This window comes from Heterodontus francisci, chromosome 13 (genome assembly GCF_036365525.1).
Source record: "Heterodontus francisci isolate sHetFra1 chromosome 13, sHetFra1.hap1, whole genome shotgun sequence".
NCBI classification, from domain to species: Eukaryota; Metazoa; Chordata; class Chondrichthyes; order Heterodontiformes; family Heterodontidae; genus Heterodontus; species Heterodontus francisci.
The window spans coordinates 52,023,745-52,047,337 of NC_090383.1; the positions used below are offsets into that span (position 1 = coordinate 52,023,745).

At 43.8% G+C, this 23,593-nt stretch overlaps 1 protein-coding gene across 3 annotated transcripts in view; it reads right to left on the bottom strand.

Moving 5' to 3' along the window:
* cnksr3 (cnksr family member 3) overlaps positions 1-6,404 on the bottom strand; it is a 160,411-nt gene extending 154,007 nt beyond the window's left edge. For 2 of the 3 annotated variants that reach the window (XM_068044817.1, XM_068044815.1), the window contains exon 1: positions 6,090-6,404. Coding sequence is in view for 2 of the 3 variants with exons in the window: in XM_068044815.1 (XP_067900916.1) it covers positions 6,090-6,141 (52 nt within the window). In the remaining variant the exon portion in view is untranslated. The remainder of the gene's footprint in view (positions 1-6,089) is intronic. The other variant, XM_068044816.1, reaches the window with a different exon arrangement.
* Between the last annotated feature and the right edge of the window lie 17,189 nt (positions 6,405-23,593).

Genomic DNA, 23,593 nt, shown 5'->3' on the forward strand with positions numbered 1-23,593 from the left:
TATCCTTTGCTAAAATCCAAACTGTCTATACTTTTAACATTGAAAGATCTGTGCATTTATTTTACTTTACATTGGATATATCTATCTTAAAATACACAAACAGAAACAAGCCATTCGGCACAACCAGTCCAAGCTGGCATTTATGTTCCACTCAAGCCTCTTCCCATCTTTCCTCATCTAAATCTGTTATCATGACCCTCTATTCCCTTCTCCCTCACATGCTTGTCTAGTTTTCCCTTAAATGCATCTATATTATTCACTTCAACCACTCCCTGTGGTAGCAAGTTCCACATTCACACCACAGTTTGGGTAAAAGAAGTTTCTTCTGAATTCTCCATTGGATTTCTTGGTGACTATCTTATATTGATGACCTCTACTTATGCTGTTCCCCACAAGTGGAAACATTCTCTCTGTAATCACTATCAAAACTTTTCATAATTTTAAAAGACCTATAGAGGTCACCCCTCAATCTTTCTCCCCACCCCCCCCCCCCACCCCAAAAAAGGAAAAGAGACACAAACTGTTTACCCTTTCCGGACGTGTATCCCCATGCATTTCTGGCATCATCCTTGTAAATCTTCTCTGTACCCTCTCCAAAGCCTTTAATTTTTTTTTTTTTCAATTTTTGCATGGGATGTGAGCATCACTGGCATGGCCAGCATTTGTTACCCAACCCTAATTACTCTCGAGAAGGCAGCAGTGGTGAGCTGCCTTCTTGAACCGTTACAGTCCATCTGGTGTAGGTACGCCCACAGTGCTGTCAGGCAGGAAGTTCCAGGTTTTTGACCCAGTGAAGGAACAGTGATATAGTTCCAAGTCAAGATGGTGTGTGGCATGGAAAGAAACATGTAGGTGGTGGTGTTCTCATAGGTCTGCTGTCTTTGTCCTTCTAGGTGTTTGAGGTTGTGGGTTTGGGAGGTGCTATCGAAGGAGCCTTGGTGAATTGCTGCAGTGCATCCTGTATATGGTACACATTGCTGCCACTCTGCATCAGTGGTGGAGGGAGTGAATGTTTAAGGTGGTGAATGGGGTGAAAATTAAGCTTTGTCCTGGATGCTGTTGAGCTTCTTGAGTGTTGCTGGAGCTGCACTCATCCAGGCAAGTGGAGAGTATTCCATCACACTCCTGACTTGTGTCTTGTAGATGGTCGACAGGCTTTTGGGGAGTCAGGTGGTGAGTTATTTGCCACAGAATTCCCAGCCTCTAACCGGCTCTTGTAACCATAGTATTTATATGGCTGGTCCAGTTACATCTTTAGTCAATGGTGACCCCCAGGATGTAGATTGTGGGGGAATTCAGTGATGGTAATGCTGTTGAATGTCAAGGGCAGAGGGTTAGATTCTCTTTCTTGGAGATGGTCATTGCACTAGTGTAGCACGAATGTTACCTACAATATCCTTTTCATAATACAGCAACCAGAACTGCATGCAGTACTCCAACTGCGGTCTAACCAAGGTTCAATAAAGCCTGGCTCGGGTATAAAATTAAAACTCGACCCGGGCTGAAACCTTTAATTATTTCTCGTGCCCGCCCCAACCCGACACGAATATGGTTCATCCGTTCCGGCGGTACGCTATTCCTGCAGATGGAGTTGTGGGGAATCATGGATAAGCCTGATCCGTGACTTCCTGGAAGCAGCACTTTCCAGCCCGACCCGGCACGAGCCCGAATACTGGACTCGGAACACAGACCCGAGCCGATCCTGACACACGTAGTCGGGTCTCGTCGGGTTTGGGTCAGGTAGCCAGGCTTTAAGGTTTGATACAGGTTTAGCACAACTTCTTTTCAATTCTACTCCTCTAGAAATAAACCCTAGTGCTTATAGGAACATAGGAAGATAGGAACAGGAGTAGGCCATTCAGCCCCTCGAGCCTGTCCCGCCATTCAATGAGATCATGGCTGATCCGCGGCCTAACTCCATATACCTGCCTTTGGCCCATATCCCTCAATATCTTTGCTTAACAAAAATCTATCTCAGATTTAAAATTAACAACTGTTCCAGCTTCAACTGCTGTTTGTGGGAGAGAGTTCCCACTCTCTACCACCCTTTGCGTGAAGAAGTGCTTCCTAACATCTCTCCTGAACGGTCTGGTCCTAATTTTTAGATTATGCCCCCTAGTTTTAGAATCTCCAACCAGTGGAAATAGTTTATTCTTTATCTAGCCTGTCTATTCCTGTTAATATCTTGAAGACTTCTATCAGATCACCCCTTAACCTTCTAAATTCTAGCAAAAACAGGCCTAATTTGTGTATTCGCTCCTCGTAACTTCACCCCTGTAGTCCAGGTATCATTCTTGTAAACCTACGTTGCACTCCCTCCAAGGTCAATATATCCTTCATACGGTGTGGTGCCCAGAACTGCTCACAGTACTCCAAGTGGGGTCTAACCAGGGCTTTGTACAGCTGCAGCAGAACTTCTGTCTTTATACTCCAATCCTCTAGATATAAAGGCTAGCATTCCATTAGCCTTTTTGATTATTTTCTGCACTTGCTCGTGACATTTTAAATAGCTATGCACCTGAACCCCCACTGTACTTAACCTCTTCCCATTTAGAAAGTACCCTGCTCTATCCTTTTTTGGTCCAAAACGGATAACCTCACAGTTGCCCACATTGAAATCCATCTGCCACAGTTTTGCCCACTCACCTAGTCTGCCAATATCTCTTTTATGCTATCCAGAGTGTCTACAATGCCGCCTAACTTTGTATCAGAAAATTTGGATATATGACTTACTACGCCATCATCCAAGTCATTAATGAATAATAGAAGCCCCAACACAGATACTGCAGGACACCACTAGTTACATCCTGCCAAATCGGAGTACTTACCCATTATCCCCACTCTGTCGCCTACCACTCAACCAACTATCTAACTATGCCAATAATTTGCCCTCAACTCCATGGGCTTCTACCCGAGTTAACAGTCTCTTATGTGGGACTTTATCAAATGCGTTCGGGAAGTCCATATAAATAACATCCATAGACACTCCCCTGTCCACTACCTTAGCCACCTCATCAAAAAATTCAATGAGATTTGTCAGGCATGACCTTCCCGTCATGAATCCATGCTGCCTGTCCCTGATTAACTGAATTTTTTTTTTAATAAAAAGGTGTTCGGTCACCCTATCCTTGATTATAGACTCCAGCAACTTGCCCACCACAGATATCAGGCTAACTGGTCTGTAATTTCCTTGGTTCTCCCTTTCACCCTTCTTAAAAAGTGGAGTGACATGTTCAACTTTCCAATCCAGAGGGACCACTCCTGAATCTAGGGAACTCTGAAAGACTACAGTTAGGGCATCTACAATGTGCTCCCCTACTTCCTTTAACACCCTTGGATGGAAACCGTCAGGTCCTGGGGATTTCTCACTCTTTAGTTCCATTAATTTCCTTTGTTATTGAAGATTTATTTACGTTAATTGTATTAAGTCCCTGTCCTCTATCGGCTATTAATTTTTTCAGGACTACCGGCAAGTTATCCTCCTTTTCAACTGTAAATACTGAGGCAAAGTAATTGTTCAACATGTCTGCCATTTTCCCATTATCAATGACAATATCTCCAGTTTCAGCGTTTAGTGGGCCTACATTGCTCTTGACCATCCCTTTATGTAACTATAAAATTTCTTCTTACTGATTTTGATTTCCCTTGCAAGTTTCCTTTCATAATCTCTTTTAGTTGCTCTTATAAGCTGCTTTGTGACCCTTTGCTGGTCTTTGTATCGATCCCATTCAGCCGGATCTGTGCTGCGTTTTGCATTTTTGTAAGCCATTTCTTTTTGTTTTATGCTATCCCTAATCTCTTTAGTTGTCCATGGTTGTTTTTTTTCTGTAAAGTGGAGCTTTTTCCTCTCAGGGGTATATATTCACTCTGTATTTCGTTAAATGTTTCTTTAAATATTCTCCTCAGTCGTTTGACCCATTAACAGATCTACCCAGTTTACCGTGGACAGTCTCTGTCTCATCTAGGTAAAGTCAGCCTTACCCAAGTCTAAAATTCTAGTAGCTGATTCGTGCTTTTCACTTTCAAACACTACCTTGAATTCAATCATGTTGTGATCACTATTTGATAAATGGTCACGCACAGTTAGGCTACTAATTAAATTTGGCTCATTACTCAGAACGAAATTTCATATTGTCTGTCCCCTTGTTACATCTAGGACATATTGCTGTAGGAAACTATCCTGGACACATTCCAGAAATTCACTACCTTTCTGACAGGTGCTAGTCTGCCTCTCCCAATGTGCAAGTTAAAATCCCCCATTAATACTACTCTGCCTTTGTTACACACTCGCCTAATTTGTGCATTTATACAATCTAACACTTGGTTTGCTTTTTATGGCCTTGCTAACCAGTGGCGCAACTTTTGGTGATTGGTGTATTTGTATTCCATGATCTCTTTGTTCCTCTACCCTACCTAGACTTGCACCTTGCAAGTAATTATCCTTTCTACCAAAATGTACTACCTCACATTTATCGGTGTTGAACGTCATTTGCCAATTATTTGCCCATTCTGTAAGTTTAATAATAACCTCCTGTAATTTCTTGCAGTCCTCAGTATTGACTTTATTTTTAAACTCAACAGCCAATGGAGGAGGGAATTAATAAAAACAGAAAGACAGTCAACTTATCCTGGATAGAACGTGCAGGGACGGTGACCTTACACAAGTAGGCCAAAATTCCAAATAAGTGATGTATAAGTTTGTATTTTCAGTGACAGTCTCATTAGTTTAAGGGATTCCGTTACACAATTAATGCATAACAGCACATTTTGGCAACTCGATATCAAAAAAAAAGATAAAGTGCTGGAGGTTTGAAATGTGTTTTCAGATGCCATAGTGTCAGAATCAGAATGCATTCAAAAGTCATCCTGCCTGGTGCCATTTTTCTTCCTGTGCTCCAGTTGTCAGCCAGTATATTGGACAGTTTTCTTGCTGCAACTAAAACTAGAATGAAGCTAGTGATTCATACTTCAGTACAGTTACAGTGAATCTTCATCTCAAATAGCCACGGATCACGTACGAGGCTGAGCACCAAAATATTAAAGATCTATTCAGCAGAGCATTTTAACAAGCCTGATCCCATCCTTCCAGGGCGACCATATATATGCATTTTCCGCCAGGAGTCTCTAGATTACAGTAAACAATGGACACCATGGCTGACTCCCTCCATCCACCCCCCACCACCAGCCTTGGCATACGGAGGTTAATGGAACTGACCCCTTCCTCTCCACCCCCAGATCAGCTGACTCAGTACAAGGACTTAACCTAGATCCTTCACTGCTTGTATGATTCGAAATAAAAAAGGAAACCCACTGAATTATAACAGTATTTAAAAGTTTACAGGGTTTTTCATCTCAAGCTCTGTTGGACGGTGCCGAAGAGTTATTGTATCTCGTTTGTTGAATTGCGACTTTGAAAGCTTAAGTTCTTTTTAAAATATCAGTTCCAGAACACGTCAGATCCTTTCAACCCGAAGTCAGCTCGTCCACCATAGAAGTTTGAGCAGTTATTCCCTCATGTTTAAGTAAATAGACAGCGGTAACAGTGTACGGTTTCAGATTTAAGAAAAACATTCATCGCACCAGCAGCCGCCTGCTAAACCAGAGGCCGGCAACATTCTCAAGTAAATATAACTAGCACCAAATAACCACGAAGGCAGTAAACGGGAATCCCAAGTGAGTCATCGATCAAACGCCAGTCAAATTGGAAGAAAAGAAATAAATAAAAGAGACACCAGGTCTGCTCGTCCATTAATATTTTTTCAAGTAATATAAGTGAACACGGACAAGATTAAATTGAGGGAAAAAGTGAAAGATAAGACGACGTTCGGTTTTGTGACAAAAATAACATTTATACAACACTCCGATAAAAAATGTAAATGAAACTAATTCAAATCTTAAACGATGCCAAAACACGAGAATAGTTTTTTTTTAAATGCAGTCAGTTTGAACACAGCAACACAACGCTGAATAATCAGCTGTTAATATTACAAGAACATTTTTATGCTGGAAAAGCAATATTACTTCCTACGGTATATCCCGACTAAAGAGGTTGTCAAGAAGCGCAGCGACAAACAGCTGAAAGTTCTCACCTTTAATCCACTCCACCACTTGTTTCGGCGTCCACTTTGTGATAGGTTCCATTGATTTGAAAGATTGGGGAGGGGGGATTGTAGAAAGTATCTGTGTATCTATATGGATCTCTGTGAGAAAGTAGGAGTGTGAGAACCCGGCCACTGTCCTGCTGCCAATGTTGCGGCTTTCTCGAGCTCACATGGTCTTGATGCTGTGCTCGGGTCCGGGCCGCCTTCCACCTCCTCTGTGTCCCTGGAAACTCAGGCTCCGGCTCCAGGAGCTCCGCATCTCACTACGGTATCAGGTTGCATTCGCCACGACTTCCGTCGAAACTCCTTAAAGGGAAGGGACCGCTCCACCCAGCGTGCTTTGCTTATTATGATTATTATTGGATCTGCCGACTTATAAAGCGCGCGCGAGATGAAAACAAATCACAGTTGCGCTCTTTCTCCTTCTGCCTCAATAATTATACGTGAAAAAAATGAGGGGAAAATCTAGCCTTGGTCTCCCTACTTTACAAAAAGTCTGGATTTAAAGGCAGAGCTGCGCTCCGCCTTGTATACTACTCGGATAGGTGTTCTTTCCTCACTTAAAGGGCTCAGGAGCGCCTGTAAGTTACATTGGAAATCTTTCTCCATGTGTTCATAATTATATCTATTATTCACAACAGAGACAAAACTTCAGTGACACCTCTCGAGAACTTTTTAGTCACCCGGAAACAATGATAATTCATTTCCAAGAACGCGTTCTACAGATTACTCTTCCATAGTGCTCCTCGCTTGAAGATCTCAAAGCACTTTAACAGAGCGCAAAAAAACAGCAATATACGGTAGAGACCGGATCCTGTATAGTTCAAATCAAAAGATTAAAATAATTAGTTGATGGTACGTAAGAAATAACTTGTATTTATATAGCACCTTTCGCATACGAACATTGATGTACAGGAAAAGACTCATTGGTCCATTCAATCTGCCCCACCTTGTGCATCACAATATATGCGTTCTCATCCCATCCCCAAATTATGTAATCCCTGTGAAAGGCAAAAGATGATAAAAACCCATGCCTGTCGTAGGATGGGGGTGTGGGAAATCTGGAAAATTCCTCTCTGATCAAAACTAAACTAAAAGTTCATTCTACAACTAATGCACCTACATTTTCTACTGGGGTGATCTCTGCCCCAGGCAGGAACAGGTAAAGATCTCACTTGAAGGAATTCAGCAAATCAAGGTTCACCACAGGAGCCCAGCAGCCTGTTCCAGAGGTCCAATATTCTCTGGGAAAAGAACCATCTCCCAACTTCTAAACTAGTTCTGGCTTACATAACTTATATGGAGTCTCCTGGTTCTCCCCAACATATTTCATTGGAACAAACTGTCTGTGCAAACACAATCTATTCCTTTAATCATCCTATAAACCTCAATCAAATCACTCCAAAGGTCTATGCTTCTGTAAAATGGAGAGTGCCAGCTCTTTGAGCTTGTGTCGATAACTAAGATGCTTCAAACTGAGAAGCAGATGCATGGGAACACCACCTGCAAATTCCCCTCCATGCCATACACCAACCTGACTTGGAACTATATTGCCATTCCTTCACTGTTGCCAAGTCAAAATCCTGGAACTCCCTTCCTAACAGCACTGTGCTGTCCACTCAGTTACTGCTTGTAACAAAACTTCCAGTTTCTTCAGAAATGAACAGACAATCACATGGCTCTCTCACTTCCCTTTGTTTTTAACGAGATCCAAAGTCTAAAACCCAAAACGTCTCTTAGGTGAGGTTGGCAGAGTGTTTACCCCTGGAGGGACATCTCCATTTATGAATGTCCCGCTAATGAGGGTGATCTGGTTAATCTACTCAGTTAACCAAAGCATTGTTATGGCTGGACTTCTTGTTAGACTTTTTGTCTCCAGTTCATTCTCCTGGTATTTCAAATGTAAATGGCAGTGGCCATCTTGGCTGCTAGTCTTTTAAAAAGTTACTTGTAGGGTTTTTATCCCCAATAAAAGTCTAAGGTAAGTTTCCAACCAATTAAATTAATATTTCCCATTTGGCGTAGAGGGTTTTCTTGACACTTCAGTTTACAAAAATTAACCAATTTCAGATTTAAAATTAATGACCATTTGCAGAAGAGAATTCCAAACTTCTACCATCCTTTGCCTGTCGAATTATTTCCTAACTTCACACCTGAAAGATCTGACTAATTTTTTAGGTTATGCACCCAGTCCTAGACTCCCCAGCCAGAAGATTCTATCTATCTACCCGATCAGTTCCCCTTAATATGTTGAAACCTTCAACCTTCCAAATTCCAGGGAGTACAACCCTAGCCTGTGTAATCACTCCTCAGCTTAACCCTCCGAATCAAAGTATCATTCTGATTAATCAATGTTGCACTCCCTCCAATCCTTTCTACGCAAGATGTGGCCCAACCAATACTTTGTATAGCTGTAGCCTAAGTTTTATCTCTTCATATTCTAGTCCTCAAAGATACAAAGGCCAGAAATCCACTAGTTTTTAAAGATTATTTTCTGCACTTGTCCATGACATTTTAATGTATTAGATGGCAACCTGCCCCTTATCCCAGAAGCAATATCATTGGCAGCAATTGTGTCCAATGTTTTATATCTTGTAATGCATGTTAGCACACTAAAGTCTGACAAACCAGGTCTTGCTTCTTGACGCTTAGACTTGCTCCCATCATTTACATAAATCCAGACTGCTTAATACAGGGTCTGAAGAACTACAACAGTCAATAAACACAATGTATTCCTCCTGCCAGACAAGAAAGTAAACAATGCCATTAAACACCAGAAAGCTGGGAATGGAAGGATAATGCTGGCAGCTATCTATACTCAGTTTCACAATTATTGTAGCATAAAAGCATTACAAACTTATAATTCCTCACACAAAAACCCTCCACCAGTCTCACTCAGTAAGTGTTGGCTTTTAAGTGCTCAAGTAAGACCCTAATTAACACCCGCCACCTGCATATAATCAAACAATTGATACACAATTAACAGATTAATAAATGCCAGGGAACACTAGACTATTGGAGGACATGTCAACATCCAGGATTTGACATCATAAGATGAGGAAACAAAGGCCATAATTGGCTTCCACTTTGGCCTGACAGTTGGTTTGAAGATGTGCCAAACAATAGAATTATTACTTAAAGACTCCAAGGCACAACTCAATGAGCATCCTGATTTTGGCATATATATCATTATAATGTTCCTCTTGCCTGTTGATTATCATGGCAATGGCAGTTATCAGCCAAGTTGGGAGAAGGTAGCCGGAATTCCTTGGTAACCATTCCTCTAGTTTATCATCTCCATCAAACAGATCTTGAAAGCTGGGCTGTTGCAGGATGCAAGGGTTATGATAGTTTCCAGGATACGTGGACGATGCTCAGGTCAACATTGCATGTTACCAGCACATTGACCGAGCAATATCCCATGGCTGTCTGCTGCTAGAGGATTCAAGTGTTCAATGCAATCTATATTTCCTTTCAGATCTCTATTTCTTGTGCCTATCTACTAAATACAGACATTAGAAGTACTGCTCATTTCTGTAAATTGGGCAATATTTATTGCAGTCTTCTTATTTTAACTTTGCTTTAATTTAAGGACAGGCAATGACTGGATAATTTAAGTAGAGATCAAGGGAGGACAGTTTGAGTGGAACTACTAATGCTACAGCAAAGCCCGAGCCAACTTGGTGCTAACAAAAGTAATTCTTTACCAAAGATTGTAGCTCCAATTTGGATGGATAAAACCAACTTTTGTCTACAGTGACCCCAACCGCCACAGCTACATCAAAGTTCCAAATGATCTCCGTAGTGTTTAGAATCTCTAATTCTGAGACTATGGGAAAATCCCATCAGAAAAATTAGCTGCAGAAAGTCAAGGCTCAATTCCTAATTTGCACAGATTTAGGAAGAGGAAAATCAAACAGGATTCTTACTTCTAATTGCTATCTTGTGACTCCTCTTAGACAGTGCACAATGATTGGTGCTGAACATTGCACATTCGTTACACCTCAGATACCAAAGCAGTCAGTGTGGAAATGCAGCAAGACCTGGACAATATCCAGGTTCGGGCTGATAAGTGGCAAGTAACATTCGCGCTACACAAGTGCCAGCCAATAACCATCTCCAACAAGAAAGAATCTAACCATCTCCCCTTGACATTCAATGGCATTACCATCGCTGAATCCCCCACTATCAACATCCTGGGGGTCACCATTGACCAGAAACTGAACTGGGATAGCCATATAAATACCGTGGCTACAAGAGCAGGTCAGAGGTTAGGAATCCTGCAGCGAGTAAATCACCTCCTGACTCCCCAAAGCCTGTCCACCATCTACAAGGCACAAGTCAGGAGTGTGATGGAATACTCTCCACTTGCCTGGATGGGTGCAGCTCCAATAACACTCAAGAAGCTCAACACCATCCAGGACAAAGCAGCCCGCTTGATTGGCACCCCTTCAACAAACATTCAATCCCTCCACCACCAATGCACAGTGGCAGCAGTGTGTACCTTCTACAACATGCACTGCAGTAATGCACTAAGGCTCCTTAGACAGCACCTTCCAAACCCGCGACCTCTACCAACTAGAAGGACAAGGGCAGCAAATGCATGGGAACACCACCACCTGCAAGTTCCCCTCGAAGCCACACACCATCCTGACTTCAAACTATATCGCTGTTCCTTCACCATCGCTAGGTCAAAATCCTGGAACTCCCTTCCTAACAGCACTGTGGGTGTACCTACCCCATATGGACTGCAGTGGTTCAAGAAGGCAGCTCACCACCACCTTCTCAAGGGCAATTAGGGATGGGCAATAAATGCTGGCTTGGCCAGCAACACCCACATCCCATGAATGAATAAAAGAAACATAGGTTGAGTGGCAGGCCCGACATATTTCTGTGTCATTCTGCCAGACTCCTGCCAGAATTACAAAGCACGTCCACAGGAATGGTCCCACGACAGTGATGATGGCAGCAGTTTCCCAACAATCAAAGCAACACTCCTGTGGGAGGGTACTGATACGTTAGTCTTTTACAAGCAACCAGGAGACAAATCAACTTCTTGTCTGAGACAAAACCAGCTTTTAGTGCATCATACATGGTGACTTTAGGAACGTAGGAAATCGGAGCAGGAGTGGGCCATTCGGCCCCTCGAGCCTGCTCTGCTATTCAACTAGACTATGGCTAATCTACCTCAAAGCCATTTTCCCACACTATCCCCATATTCCTTGATATCTTTAATATCTAGAAATCTATCGATTTCTGTCTTGAACATACAGAATGATTGAGCCTCCACAGCTCTCTGGGGTAGAGAATTTACAAATTTACCACACTCTAGGTGAAGAAATTCCTCCTGATTTCAGTCCTAAATGGCCTACCTCTTATTCTGACTCTGTCTCCTGGTTCTAGACCCCCTCACCACCACCTTCCAGCCAGGGGAAACATCCTTCCTGCATCTACCCTGTTCAGCCCTGTAAGAATTTTGTATGCGTCAATGAGATCACCTATCATCCTATAGAGAAAGTGCAAGTGTTATTATATGTTAAGAAGGGCCATCATATTCCTGAAGCATTTAATATGAAGTATCACCCTGTGCTAACTTTCTGTGATGCATACTCCTTATTAACATTTCCCTACCTCAAACTCTAACTCTGCCTTTAACCTGAGCCTTAAGTACTTCTGATATGAAAACTACCATATTTGATGTTGAGGGCAGCTGAATAAAGAAGGCCTGCTGTCTCGGTGTGCAAATAATCCAGGACTGACCACTGTTGTGATGCTGGTCCTGAACTGTCACAGCTTCCTGTCAACCATCTTCAGGGTTCGCTCAGCCTCCCTCAGCCTCTTCTTGGTTCCTGTCGTTACAGCCAGGCAGTGAGAGGTTTGGGTGATTCCCACAGTTCAACTCCCACCTGACCACAGCAAGTGTGTTTTGTTATTAGGGTTCAATCCCTTTGTCTTTTATTTGTCAAAAAGATAGACAATGACAGGTTTTCTTGTAGGTTTAAAACAGAAAATCAGTTATTTATTGATCAATATGCCTTAACCTGAAATTGTCGCGACTACATCCACTCATGCATTAGCTCAAGTGCACACACACACACACACACACACACACACGAGACATCTAGAGAGGAAAGGGGGTAAGTGGGTTTAAGTGGTGTAGGTTTCGAGGGTTGTGGGTAAACCTGTTGAATTCTCTTGGAAGCCTATTTCTTGTTAGTTGCAGGCCTGAGGTGTTTGTAGGTTTCACTCTTGGTTGAATGTTCAGTTGAAACAGTGGGTCACTTCTAATTCACTGCTGTATAAGTATAGATGTAGAATTCTACAGCAGGGTGCGACCCTTCTCGTTGGATTTCTCTCAGCCCCTCAGTTGGAAACAAGCTTTTTAGATGCTTCATTTTGGATGTCTCTCTCTCAGGCTGCCTTTTAAGGTAAAAAGACAGGTATTTTCTTCCCTGTAGGGACCGACAGTAGCCGAGGATATGGCGACTTCACACCTTCTTTGTTTCAGAAGAACCCATTCAATTCAAAAGTGTCGCTTGATGGGTTCAGGATGAGAATAATCTGGTTATGATGTTTCCATTTCACACCTTCTGTTTCAGAAGGACCCATTCAATTCAGGAATATTTCAGGATGGGTGAATTGAACCTCTTAGCTTTGTCCCTGTCAGACAGTTTGAATATACAAAGGCCAAGCCTTTTAACCTTCAACAGCCATTTTGGAGCACACTGTTCACTTTTTAAAAGAGAGGTCCATTTTTCAAAAGACAAAGTCAATTTTTATTACTCTTCAGTTTTAGTCCATAATTTTTCATCGTCACACTTCTGTCATTAATATCTCCCATTGCTCTATCTGACTGCACCATACCCCAACCCAATAACCATTACTCATTTTATATACTTCCTTTCATGATTGAGCCCCTCCTTAATAGGTATACAGCTACTCTAGGCATCATCTCCTCTTTATACTGCAGCTTATTCCATTGGCTCCATCACACTGACTCATGTGTTTATCTTACCATACCATTTCCGAACATTACAACAGTGAATACACTTCAAAAATACTTCATTGGCTTTAAAATGCTTTGCGACGTCCTGAGGTTGAGAAAGGTACTACATAAATGCAAGTCTTTATTTCTTTCTTTCATAATCTGAAGCTGTCTTGGCACCACATTCCTTAAGACTCACCTTATGCTTCTCCTTCTTGCAAACTCTCATTCATCCTTCAACAGGATCTTCAAAACCTATTTCTTTGGCCATGTTTTTGGTCACCTCCTGTAAGTCTTTTCGTATCACTGCTTGATCTTGTATCTTGTTTCAAGTCTGCAAAGTGGTTTGGAGATTTATTATGTTAAAGGCATCATGTCAATACAAATTTTTGGTGCAGCAGTGAAAAGGGCACTGAAGTTTTGAAACAATGTGCGAGCAATTAGTGATTTCTTTTTCAAACTATTCATTTAAGGGCTTTAACAGAATGGCTGATATAAATGTATTGCTATTTATTTTAAAGGTTGTGCATTACTCACATGTAGTTACAGCATCATGAAATCTAAGGGTAAATTAAATGTTTAAAACAAATCTGCAAAGTGCAGATATCATCAAGGGATGATGATGCCTGTTACTATTTTAGAACAATAGATGTGATAACAGCTTTATGTTACATTCAAGCACAATGATATCACACACTTATTTGTCTCCAGGATTAAAGCTTTAATTTTTTTTGTCAAATTTCAATAACTCCAAGGGAGGGTCTGGGAAACAACTTTAACAGCAGTTGCCATATATAGATTTGTAAGCTGCAAACCAGATAAAAAGGTCACAATGAACAGTAAAAGTGAACAAAACTACATGGAGGATCCAGTAATATTTCCTAAAGTGGAAACAACAATAAGTAAAAATCTACTGACTGCCAAATATTGTGGTGAATAAGATAATAAGAACTGCACTGAACCTTCTGAGACTCTGAGATTTGACATTTGACTTTACATAGAATTACACAGAATTTATAGTACAGAAAGATCATTTGACCTGTCTGATCTGTGCTGTTGTTCATGTTCCACATGAGCCTCCTCCCACCCTACTTCATCTAATCCTATCTGCATTTCCTTCTATTACTTTCTTCCTCATGTACTTATCCAGCTTCCTCAATTACTCCATGTGGTAGTGAGCGTCACATTCTAAACATTCTCCAGAAAAGAGAGCCTGAGGGGTGACTTAACAGAAATTTTTAAAATTATGAAGAAATTTGATCGAGTAGACATAGAGAAAATGTTTTTACTTGTGGGAAAGTTCAAAAATAGGAGTCATAAATATAAGATAGTAACTAATAAATAGAATAAGGAACTCAGGAGAAACTTCTTTATGTAGACAGTGGTTACAATATGAACTTGCAGAGAAGGTTGATGAATGGAATGTGGTGGATGTTGTCCATATGGATTCTAAGAATGCGTTTGATAAAGTACCACATAAAAGGCTGGTTAACAAAATTGAGGCTCCTGGAATAGGAAAGTCAGTGTCAACTTGGATTAAAAAAAAATTGGCTTAAGGACAGAAAACAATGAGTCATCATAAATGGTTGTTTTTCAAACTCCGAAGGATGATTCCATTAAAAATTGAGGGCATTTGTTCAATGAAAAAGTAAGACTGAAACACTCAGCTTGTCAGCTTGACTCAGTAAAGAGCATGCTCATCTATGAGTCAGAAGGTTATGAGTTTGAACTAAGTACCAAACATAAAATATAGGATTATTCAACAGGTCAAGTAGTTTTTGTGGAGCAACAGAAATCAATTTATTCAGCATTTATGGGCCAGTACCCTGCCTCACAACTTAAACCTAAACCATGGACTGGCTGGTTTCTGTTTCTCCATAAATGCTGTCAGACCTGCAATTTTTAGCTTTCTCTGTTTTTGTTTTCATGGTTTTAGCATCTATAGTATTCTGCTCTTTATTCCAGAATCTAGACTTAGTTTTGCAATACTGAGTCAGTGCTGCACTGTAAGAGCTGCTGTTTTTAGGTTACAATATTAAACTAAAGACTCACTTCCCATCTTAGCTATATGTTAAGGATCCTTGGGTTGATATTAAAGTGGAGATGGGATCTGAGCAGGGGCGCCAATAGTCTACAGAAGCACAATAGTGCGAAATGCATGGTAGTGTCCAAGTTCATCAGGGTTGTCTCATGACACGATTTCACCTCAACTGTACAAAAGCCCAGTTCACAGATGCAATGTGTCACAGTGTCAGCCGCAAATATGCTAAGTACTGACAGTCCTGCCAGGCACACACTTCACAATGGCACATGGAATTGAAGAGTCCTCAGCAATAGCTCTTTAAATAGTAGTTATAAAGAGTATCAATGTTTTACTTATAAATATAAAATAACATGTTAACTTACAATAGTTTTCAGAGACTTCAAGTGTTTGCTGCTTGCCAGATCACATACAGAAGATAGAGAAAATAAAAAAGGAATCACCTGATGAATCACATAGTGAATTCCATGACTCAGACGCCATGTACTTACAACCAATGTGCATCTTGCGTCACAGCTTCCAGCTCAAACATTTGGAATGATGTTGCAGGCCCTTGGGAAAATGTCTTGAATCTTGAATCAAGTTGCACTAATAAGTCCCTGCAGGTCCAGATGGCAGCCTTGTAAGCTATATATGCCAAAACATCTACAGCCTTAGAGGATGACAGACAGATAAGACATGGGCTTCCAAGGCCGCACCAATTGCCTCCAACCTGCTTTGCCGCAGTGAGCCAGGAGTGATGTGTCATTGGTGTAGGAGAGACATGATGGTGATAGGGAAGATGAAGGTGCCAACTCCTCTCAAAGCATTTCCACATCTCACACTTTGCCCCACCCCGCCCCCCCCCACCCCCCGCACCCCCACCCCACTTCAACGATCACCGACATGGTGTCTCTAGTCATGCTGGCCGGACCTTCCTCTGCACAGATGCAGGTGGAGCAGTCTTTGGGAGGCCCTCATGGGATCCAACCCACAGTTGTCATTGGCCATGAACATCACAAAAGTCGGAGCAGCTTGCTGCTATCTCTACTGCAAACACAAGGATTGCACCATGTAGAACTGCCAAAGAGAGGAAGAGAAAGGTTTTGTAGTTTACAGAAGCTCCACACAGGTGTTTTTGAAAATTTGTTAAAATAATTAATTTATTAAGTCACATTATATATAATATTGCACACCATTATTGCATGGTGAGTGCCAACTCTGCTTTCCTTTTGAATGTGAAGGCATGAATTGACTGACAGCAATTAGTGGTTGTGGAACAAGCATATAGATGGTTACAGGATTGCTTGTGTAAGTGGCAGTGGAGGGCAGATAGAGTGGGGCAGGGTGGAGTTACTTTGGAGCAGTGTGGGTGACTAACTGAAGCTTCAGCTATTAGGACATCCCTGGCACCTCGATCAGCAATGTGATCGATATGTCTGGCGTGGGGTAGCCCATCTTCATGTTCCTTCTTGCCATTGGAATTCTCATCAGATGAGGAATACGGAGTGGCTTTTTCCTCCTAGACCTCTAGTCCTCACTGCTGCACCATGTTGTGCAGAACACAGCAACCAACCATTATCCTGGACAGCCGCGCTCGTAGGTACTGAAGGGCATCTCTAGATTTGTCCAGGGACCTGAAGTGCAACTTGAATTTGCTAATGGCTTTCTCAATGGCACGTCCAGCTGCCATATAGCTTATATTATACCACTCCTGGTACTCATCAGTGGGGGTCCTCAGAGGTGCCAACAGCCAGTTTTGAAGTGGGTAGTGCAACCCAGCAGCCACCCCTTACGGATTGATCCAAGTCTGAGCATGTTGGGGATGATGGACTGCCCAAGCGTCATGAAAGCATCATGGCAGCTCCCAAGAAACCTGGTGCAGACCTGCATGAACCACTTTTTTGTGGTTGCCTACCAGCTGACTATTGATGGAATTAATTCCTTTGTGGTTGATGAATGCTCCTGGTTGTGTAGGGGGCGTTTGCATTCCCATGCGTGTGCAGTCAATGGCATCCTGCACCTGTGGGAAGCCAAAGATGTGTCTGTGCATACTGGCTATTATTATCACAGGAGAAGTTTATATACTTCCAAATCCTGGCAAATAATCCATCTGTTATATTACTGGAAGCGGTAGCATAGTGGTTATGTAACTGGACTAGTCATCCGGAGGCCTGGACAAATTATCCTGAAACATGCATTCAAATTCTACCATGGCAGACGGGCATTTTAAATTGAGCTAATTAGGTAATAAATCTGGAATAAAAACCTATTATCAGTAATGGTTTTATTGTCAGTAATGACCATGAAAGTACTGGATTGTCATAAATACCCATCTGGTTTACTAATGTCCTTTAGTGAAGAAAATCTGCCGTCATTAACCGGTTTGGCCTATGTGTGACTTCAGACCTACAGCAATGTGGTTGACTCTTAACTGCCCTTTGAAATGACCTAGCAAACCACTCAGTTGTATCAATCTGTTATGTTACCTGCCTTTATGCATTTATGTGCAGTCGATTATGACACCTTCGCTGCCTTTAGTAGCACCCTGGAAAGAGCTGGAGGCAAAGAAATTGAGGGTGGTGGTGGTGATTTTCTGGCCACTAGGTCCAGCAAACAGCACATCTTCTTGCAGGAGGCTACACAAACACATGTGATAATCTCAGCATTTGGAAGCATTGTTCCTCCGACAGGTCAAGGAAGCATAGCCTCTGTATGTAGACTCTGTTGGGTGGATTGTGCCTCCTGAAAGTCTGACGCCTATGTTGTTGCCTTCTCTTCTGGACACCCGCAACTCAAAACTCTCCAAATAACTCTCATACCAGATAATCTCACCAGACAGTGTCCCATGGGGAACTGAGAAAACAGCTGTGGGAACTGAACCTTTATTCAGAACAGGCCTCCTGAACTTTAACCATCCCAACAAACATATGCTCCATTTTGCCTCAGTTTCTCTGCTGAGTTTACTTACTTATTGAAACAATGTCAAATATTCTTTGAGGCGAGGTGAGAGTGACTGCCCTTGACATCAAGGCAACATCTGACTGAGTATGGCGTCAAGGAGCCCTAGCAAAACTGGAGTCAATGGGAATCAGGGAAAACTCTCCACTGGTTGGAGTCATACCTAGCACAAAGGAGGATGGCTGTGGTTGTTGGAGGTCAATCATCTCTGTTCCAGGCCATTACTGCAGGAGTTCCCCAAGGTAGTCTGCTAGGCCTAACCATCTTCAGCTGCTTCATCAATGACCTACCCGCCATCATAAGGTCAGAAGTGGGAATATTCACTGATGATTGTACAATGTTCAGCACCATTCGTGCCTCCCCAGATACTGAAGCAGCCAATGTTCATATGCAGCAAGACCCGGACAACATCCAGGCTTGGACTGTTAAATGGCAAGTAACAGTCATACCACACAAGTGCCAGGCTTTGACCATGTCAAACAAGATAGAATCTAACCATCTCCCCTTGACGTTCAATGGCATTACATTCGCTGAATCCCCTACTATTAACATCCTGGGGGTCATCATTAACCAGAAATGGAACTGACCAACCACATAAATGCTGTGGCTACAAGAACAGGTCAGAGGCTGGGAATTTTATGGTGAGGAACTCACCTCCTGACTCCCCATTCCCAGCCCACCATCTCCGAGGCGAAAGTCAGGAGTGTGATGGAATACTCTCCACTTACTTGAATGGGTGCAGCTCCAACAACGCTCAAGAAGCTCGACACCGTCCAAGACAAAGCAGCCTGCTTGATTGGCACCCCATCCACCACCTTCAAAATGCACTCCCTCCACCACCGACACACAGTGGCAGCAGTGTGTACCATCTACAAGATGGACTGCAGCAACTCACCAAGCCTCCTTTGACAGCACCTCCCAAACCAGTGACCTCTACCACTTAGAAGGACAAGGGCACCTGATGCATGGGAACACCACCACCTGCAAATTCCCCTCCAAGACACACACCATCCTGGCTTGGAACTATATCGCCGTTCCTTCGCTGCCGCTGGGTCAAAATCCTGGAACTCGCTTCCTAACAGCACTGTTGGTGTACCTAAATCCCAAAGACTGCAGCAGTTCAAGAAGGCAGCTCACCACCTTCTCAAGGGCAATTAGGGATGGGCAATAAATGCTGGCATAGTCAGCGACGCCAACATCCCCCTGAACGAATAAAAAACAAAATTCTTCTATAAATAGGAACTGAACAGTCAAATTAGTATAGTAACAGTCCCATACTAGCCAGTTTGACAGCAGGGGAATTAATCCATTAAATGTCACTTCAGTTGGATAGTGAGGAGAGAAGAGGTAAATGGGTAGGTATTACACCTCCTGCAATTGCATGGGAAGGGGACAAAGTGTTGGGGGTAATGGAGGAGTGAACCAGGGTGTCACAGAGGGAATGATCCCTTCGGAATGCTGACAGGGAAGGGGAGGGGAAGATGTGTTTGGCAGTGGCATCACGCTGGATGTGGCGGAAATGGCGGAGGATGATCTTTGAGGCTAGTGGGGTGGAAAGTGAGTTCAAGGCGAACCCTGTTGCGGTTCTGGGAGGGAGGGGAAGGGGTGAGGGTAGAGGTGCGGGAAATGGGCTGGACAAGGTTGAGGGCCCTGTCAACCACAGTGGTGGGGGGGGGGGGGGGAGGGGGGCGGAGTTGGGAGAAATCCTTGGTTGTTACAAGTCAGCTCTACTGGAAGACAGGTATTTTCTTCCCTGTAGTGACCAACAGTAGCCTAGGATATAGCGATTTCACACATTCTTGGTTTAAGAACCCATTCAATGCAAAAGTGTTTCTTGATGGGTTCAGGATGAGAGTAATCTGGTTATGATGGTTCCATTTCACACCTTCATTTCAGAAGGACTCATACAATTCAGGAATATTTCAGGATGGATGTAGAATCATTCACCCGCACACTCCACCCGTGCACACACTCTCATCAGTGGGTATGCATTTGCAATTAGATTTGGTGTCACAAGCTGGTGAGCTCAGCACAGCACAGATGTGCCTGAGCAGTTGACAGAGGCTGTGACAGCCGAGGCCACTGGCAGTCAGAGTACTGTAGGAGGCAGGGCCCGTGCTGAGCCCTAGGCTGACAGTATGCCTTTGGAGTCAGCTGCAGGGGTTGGTAATGGAACAACTGGTGGAGCTGCCAGAGGCTATGCACGGACGATGGAGGAATCTATCCAGGCCTTGAGTTCTGCCATATCTCGGATGGGTGTGCACTTAGTTTCCTCCATCGAGAGATTGGCAACTCTCGTGGAAAGTCAGATCTAGCAGACCACTCAGTGGATGCAGACCAGCATGCCATTGCATTGGCCATGAGATCAATGCAGTGGCAAGGAGAGAGGGGGACCAGGTGTCTGCATTCACCACCAGGTCCTCGTCCTACTCAGGTGAGCAGGAAAGTACAAGTGTGCCTTCCACTTCTGGGGGCTCCTGATGTGAACAGCAGCTCTCAGCCCCTCTGTCAGTGACTAGCACCTCAAGTAGCCACAATGACAGAAGAGGGCTCTGCACCTGTGGAGAAACCCCTCAGCATGCTGGGACCCTCCAGGCCTCAGGCAGCCAGAGGATGGCCGCCAAGGTCACCCAGGCCATGGGCAGCACGATCAGCAGCCTGCTTCCACCTCAGCTGCAGGTGCAGGGGTGGCACCTCATAGGAGCACTCATAGAAGAGTACAGAAGAGCACCTAGCTGCACTTGGCGGTCACGGGTGATTTAAATATCTAGTTAAGTTTCCTTTCTGGTGCGTGCCTCAATAAATCTTTCACCCACTCTTCCCGCTTCTCATTCTAATTCTTGGTGCCCTGTGAGATTGCAACTGCATCCTTCCTCCCTCAATGGGGTTGAAATGGTGGAGTAAGGCACATCCGTTCAGCTCCTCAGCCTTGCCACTGCATTGTGCACCCGGGCACTGGGTGATGGAGTGCAAAATGAAAAAGGCAACATCAGGGCTGATTACAGGTAAAACTTTATTGCAATGTTTCGAAAAGTGGACAAGGGTCACAGGAAGCAGCTCTGTATGAGGGCATCCTGAGCCTCCCTTGTGTATCTCATTTCGCCTTGCCTGGGGTCCAAGAGGTTCCTCAGCTTGCATCGCCTGGTTAGCGGGCTCCTCCACATCCTCATCAGAGCAGGCTTCATGATCAATGAGATCCTCATTATTCAACGCCTCTACCTCTGCAGGGCTAGGTTGTGTAGCACACAGCAGACTACCACGATGCACAAGACAACCACTGGGGCATACTAAAGGCATCCACAGGATCGATCAAGGCACTTTAATCACATCTTTAAAAGGCCAATGGCCTGCTCCATGGTTGCTCTCGTTGACCCGTGCGTTGTTTCCTCACAGGCATGAGCAGCCATGGCTTAAGTGGGTGGTGCTTGTCTCCAAGTATCCACCCCTGAAAGCACATGGGGAGCCCAAAAATCTGTGGCAGCTGGGACTGGTAAAGTATTTATGCATTGTGGTTACTTCCCAGGAACACACACCTGAAGGATCCACTTTTGGTGGGCACAGACCAGTTGTACATTGAGCGAGTGGAAGCCCTTCCTGTTGACGAAGACTGATCTGAGGCAGCCTTGATGACCACATGGGTGCAGTCGATGACACCTTGCACCTAGGGGAATTCAGCGATGGCCCCGACCCCAATGGATCTTTCCAGCTGACTTTTCAGATCGGTGCAGGATCACAGTCACAGCCCTCTTGAACATGGCATTTGTCACCTCTTTGATGCATCAATGTACTGCAGACTGGGAGGTCCCACACATGTTCCCAGTGAATCCCTGTAAGGAGCTGGAGGCATAGAAGTTGAGAGGCAAAGTGATCTTCTGGGCCACTGGCACTGGGTGTCAACCAAATCAAATGGGTTTCAACTCATCCTGCAGCATGACTGATAGATTTTTTTTTGGGTCACAGAACCAAGGCAGGTAGATGGAGTTAAGAGACAGATCAGCCATGATCTAATTGAATGGCGGAACAGCCTGGAGGGGCTGAATGGTCTACTTCTGTTCCTATGTTCCTATGAATACCATTTTTTAAAAAATTCAGTCATTTTAGTTCCCCCCTCCCCCCCCCCCCCCCACACACTTGCACTTATGGGTCAGCCAGGTATTTTACCCTCTGCTTTTCACTAATGAACTAAATGTTCACCATTTTGATCAATAGAAATAAACTGGCAGAAAATTCTAAAATAGATAATTAGATACTTTACTGCATTGTTATTCATGCAGTTTAATCTAGGTAGATGTGAGCAGGACAAACCAGCAATTTGAGAGTTAATTCGAAGCAATCTTCTGTTTGCACGGGAAAAAAATGTTGCAATCTCCAATGTTGCTCAGCAAAAATGCTGAACAGCAGCAACAGTGTTGTTTCAAAGGTAAATAACAATGTTCGGAAGCAATAAATGCATGTTTGAATATCTACCATATTGGGCTGAATTTTTCAAGCCCCTCGACGCCATGGGTTGCGGTGGGGGGCTGGCAAAATTCTGTGGGGAGAGGCCCGCCTTGACCCGCAGCGTTGAAAGGGCCTGCCGCATATTTTCCCCCTGAACCCCGGCGGCAGGCCTTTCAGCTGAATATGCAAATTAACAATAAACACATGTAAATTAATTTACCTGCAGGCGGCAGCTGTCCCACACCAATTTTACGTCTGCCGTTCAGCCTTCGTGCGCCTTCGGAACATGGTATGGAGTTCCAAGGCGAGAACCTGGTGGGGAGGGGTGGGGAGAAATATAATTTTCAGGGCGTGAGGGGTGGGGAAGCAGGAAAATCACTTTTTATTGGATGTGGGGATGGTGGGAAGGGGTTGAAGGGCAAAAAAAAGTTAGCAAGTTGTGGGGGGGGGGTGTGGGGGGAAGTTCGGGTAGGGAAAAAGTCAAGTGTTGGTCATTTCGGACATTGAGATGATTATTGGGGGGTTGGGGGGAGGGGCTCCATATCTTTATTAATTGTTCATTAAAAATTCCCAGTGCTTTAGCTTTAAAAAAATCAAATTACCTCTAAGGGTTTACAGCCCTTTAAAAATGGCGCCGACGCCTGCGTAGTGGTGCCAGACACTATTGCCGGGGATGTGGCAGCCGCCCCTCTACGTCATCGGGGGCGGCTGCTCCGTCTCGTCTATTAAAACCAGCCCCCGCTCATAATATCGCGGGGGCTGTGCAGCGGCCCTTCCATGTCGGAAGGCTGCTGAATTGAAAGCGCGCTTCAAACAATTTGGTGAGAAACTGGTCTTGCTAGCCCCCTACGAGTGCTCTCAGAGCTCCGAAATGGCATCTGCAGTGCACGCATACACCTGTGGAGTGAATCACACTGGATACCATATTGATGAGGGTATTAGTGTGCAGTGAATCTCCTCGAACTATGCAGAGCAGGGAGATCATAACATCAGTGTGCAATGTTGATTTGATGGCAGGGAAGCCATTTTGGAGCTCAATGCTCCAGTTAATATCCTCTCTTAACCTCGCAACCCTGAACATGCAGA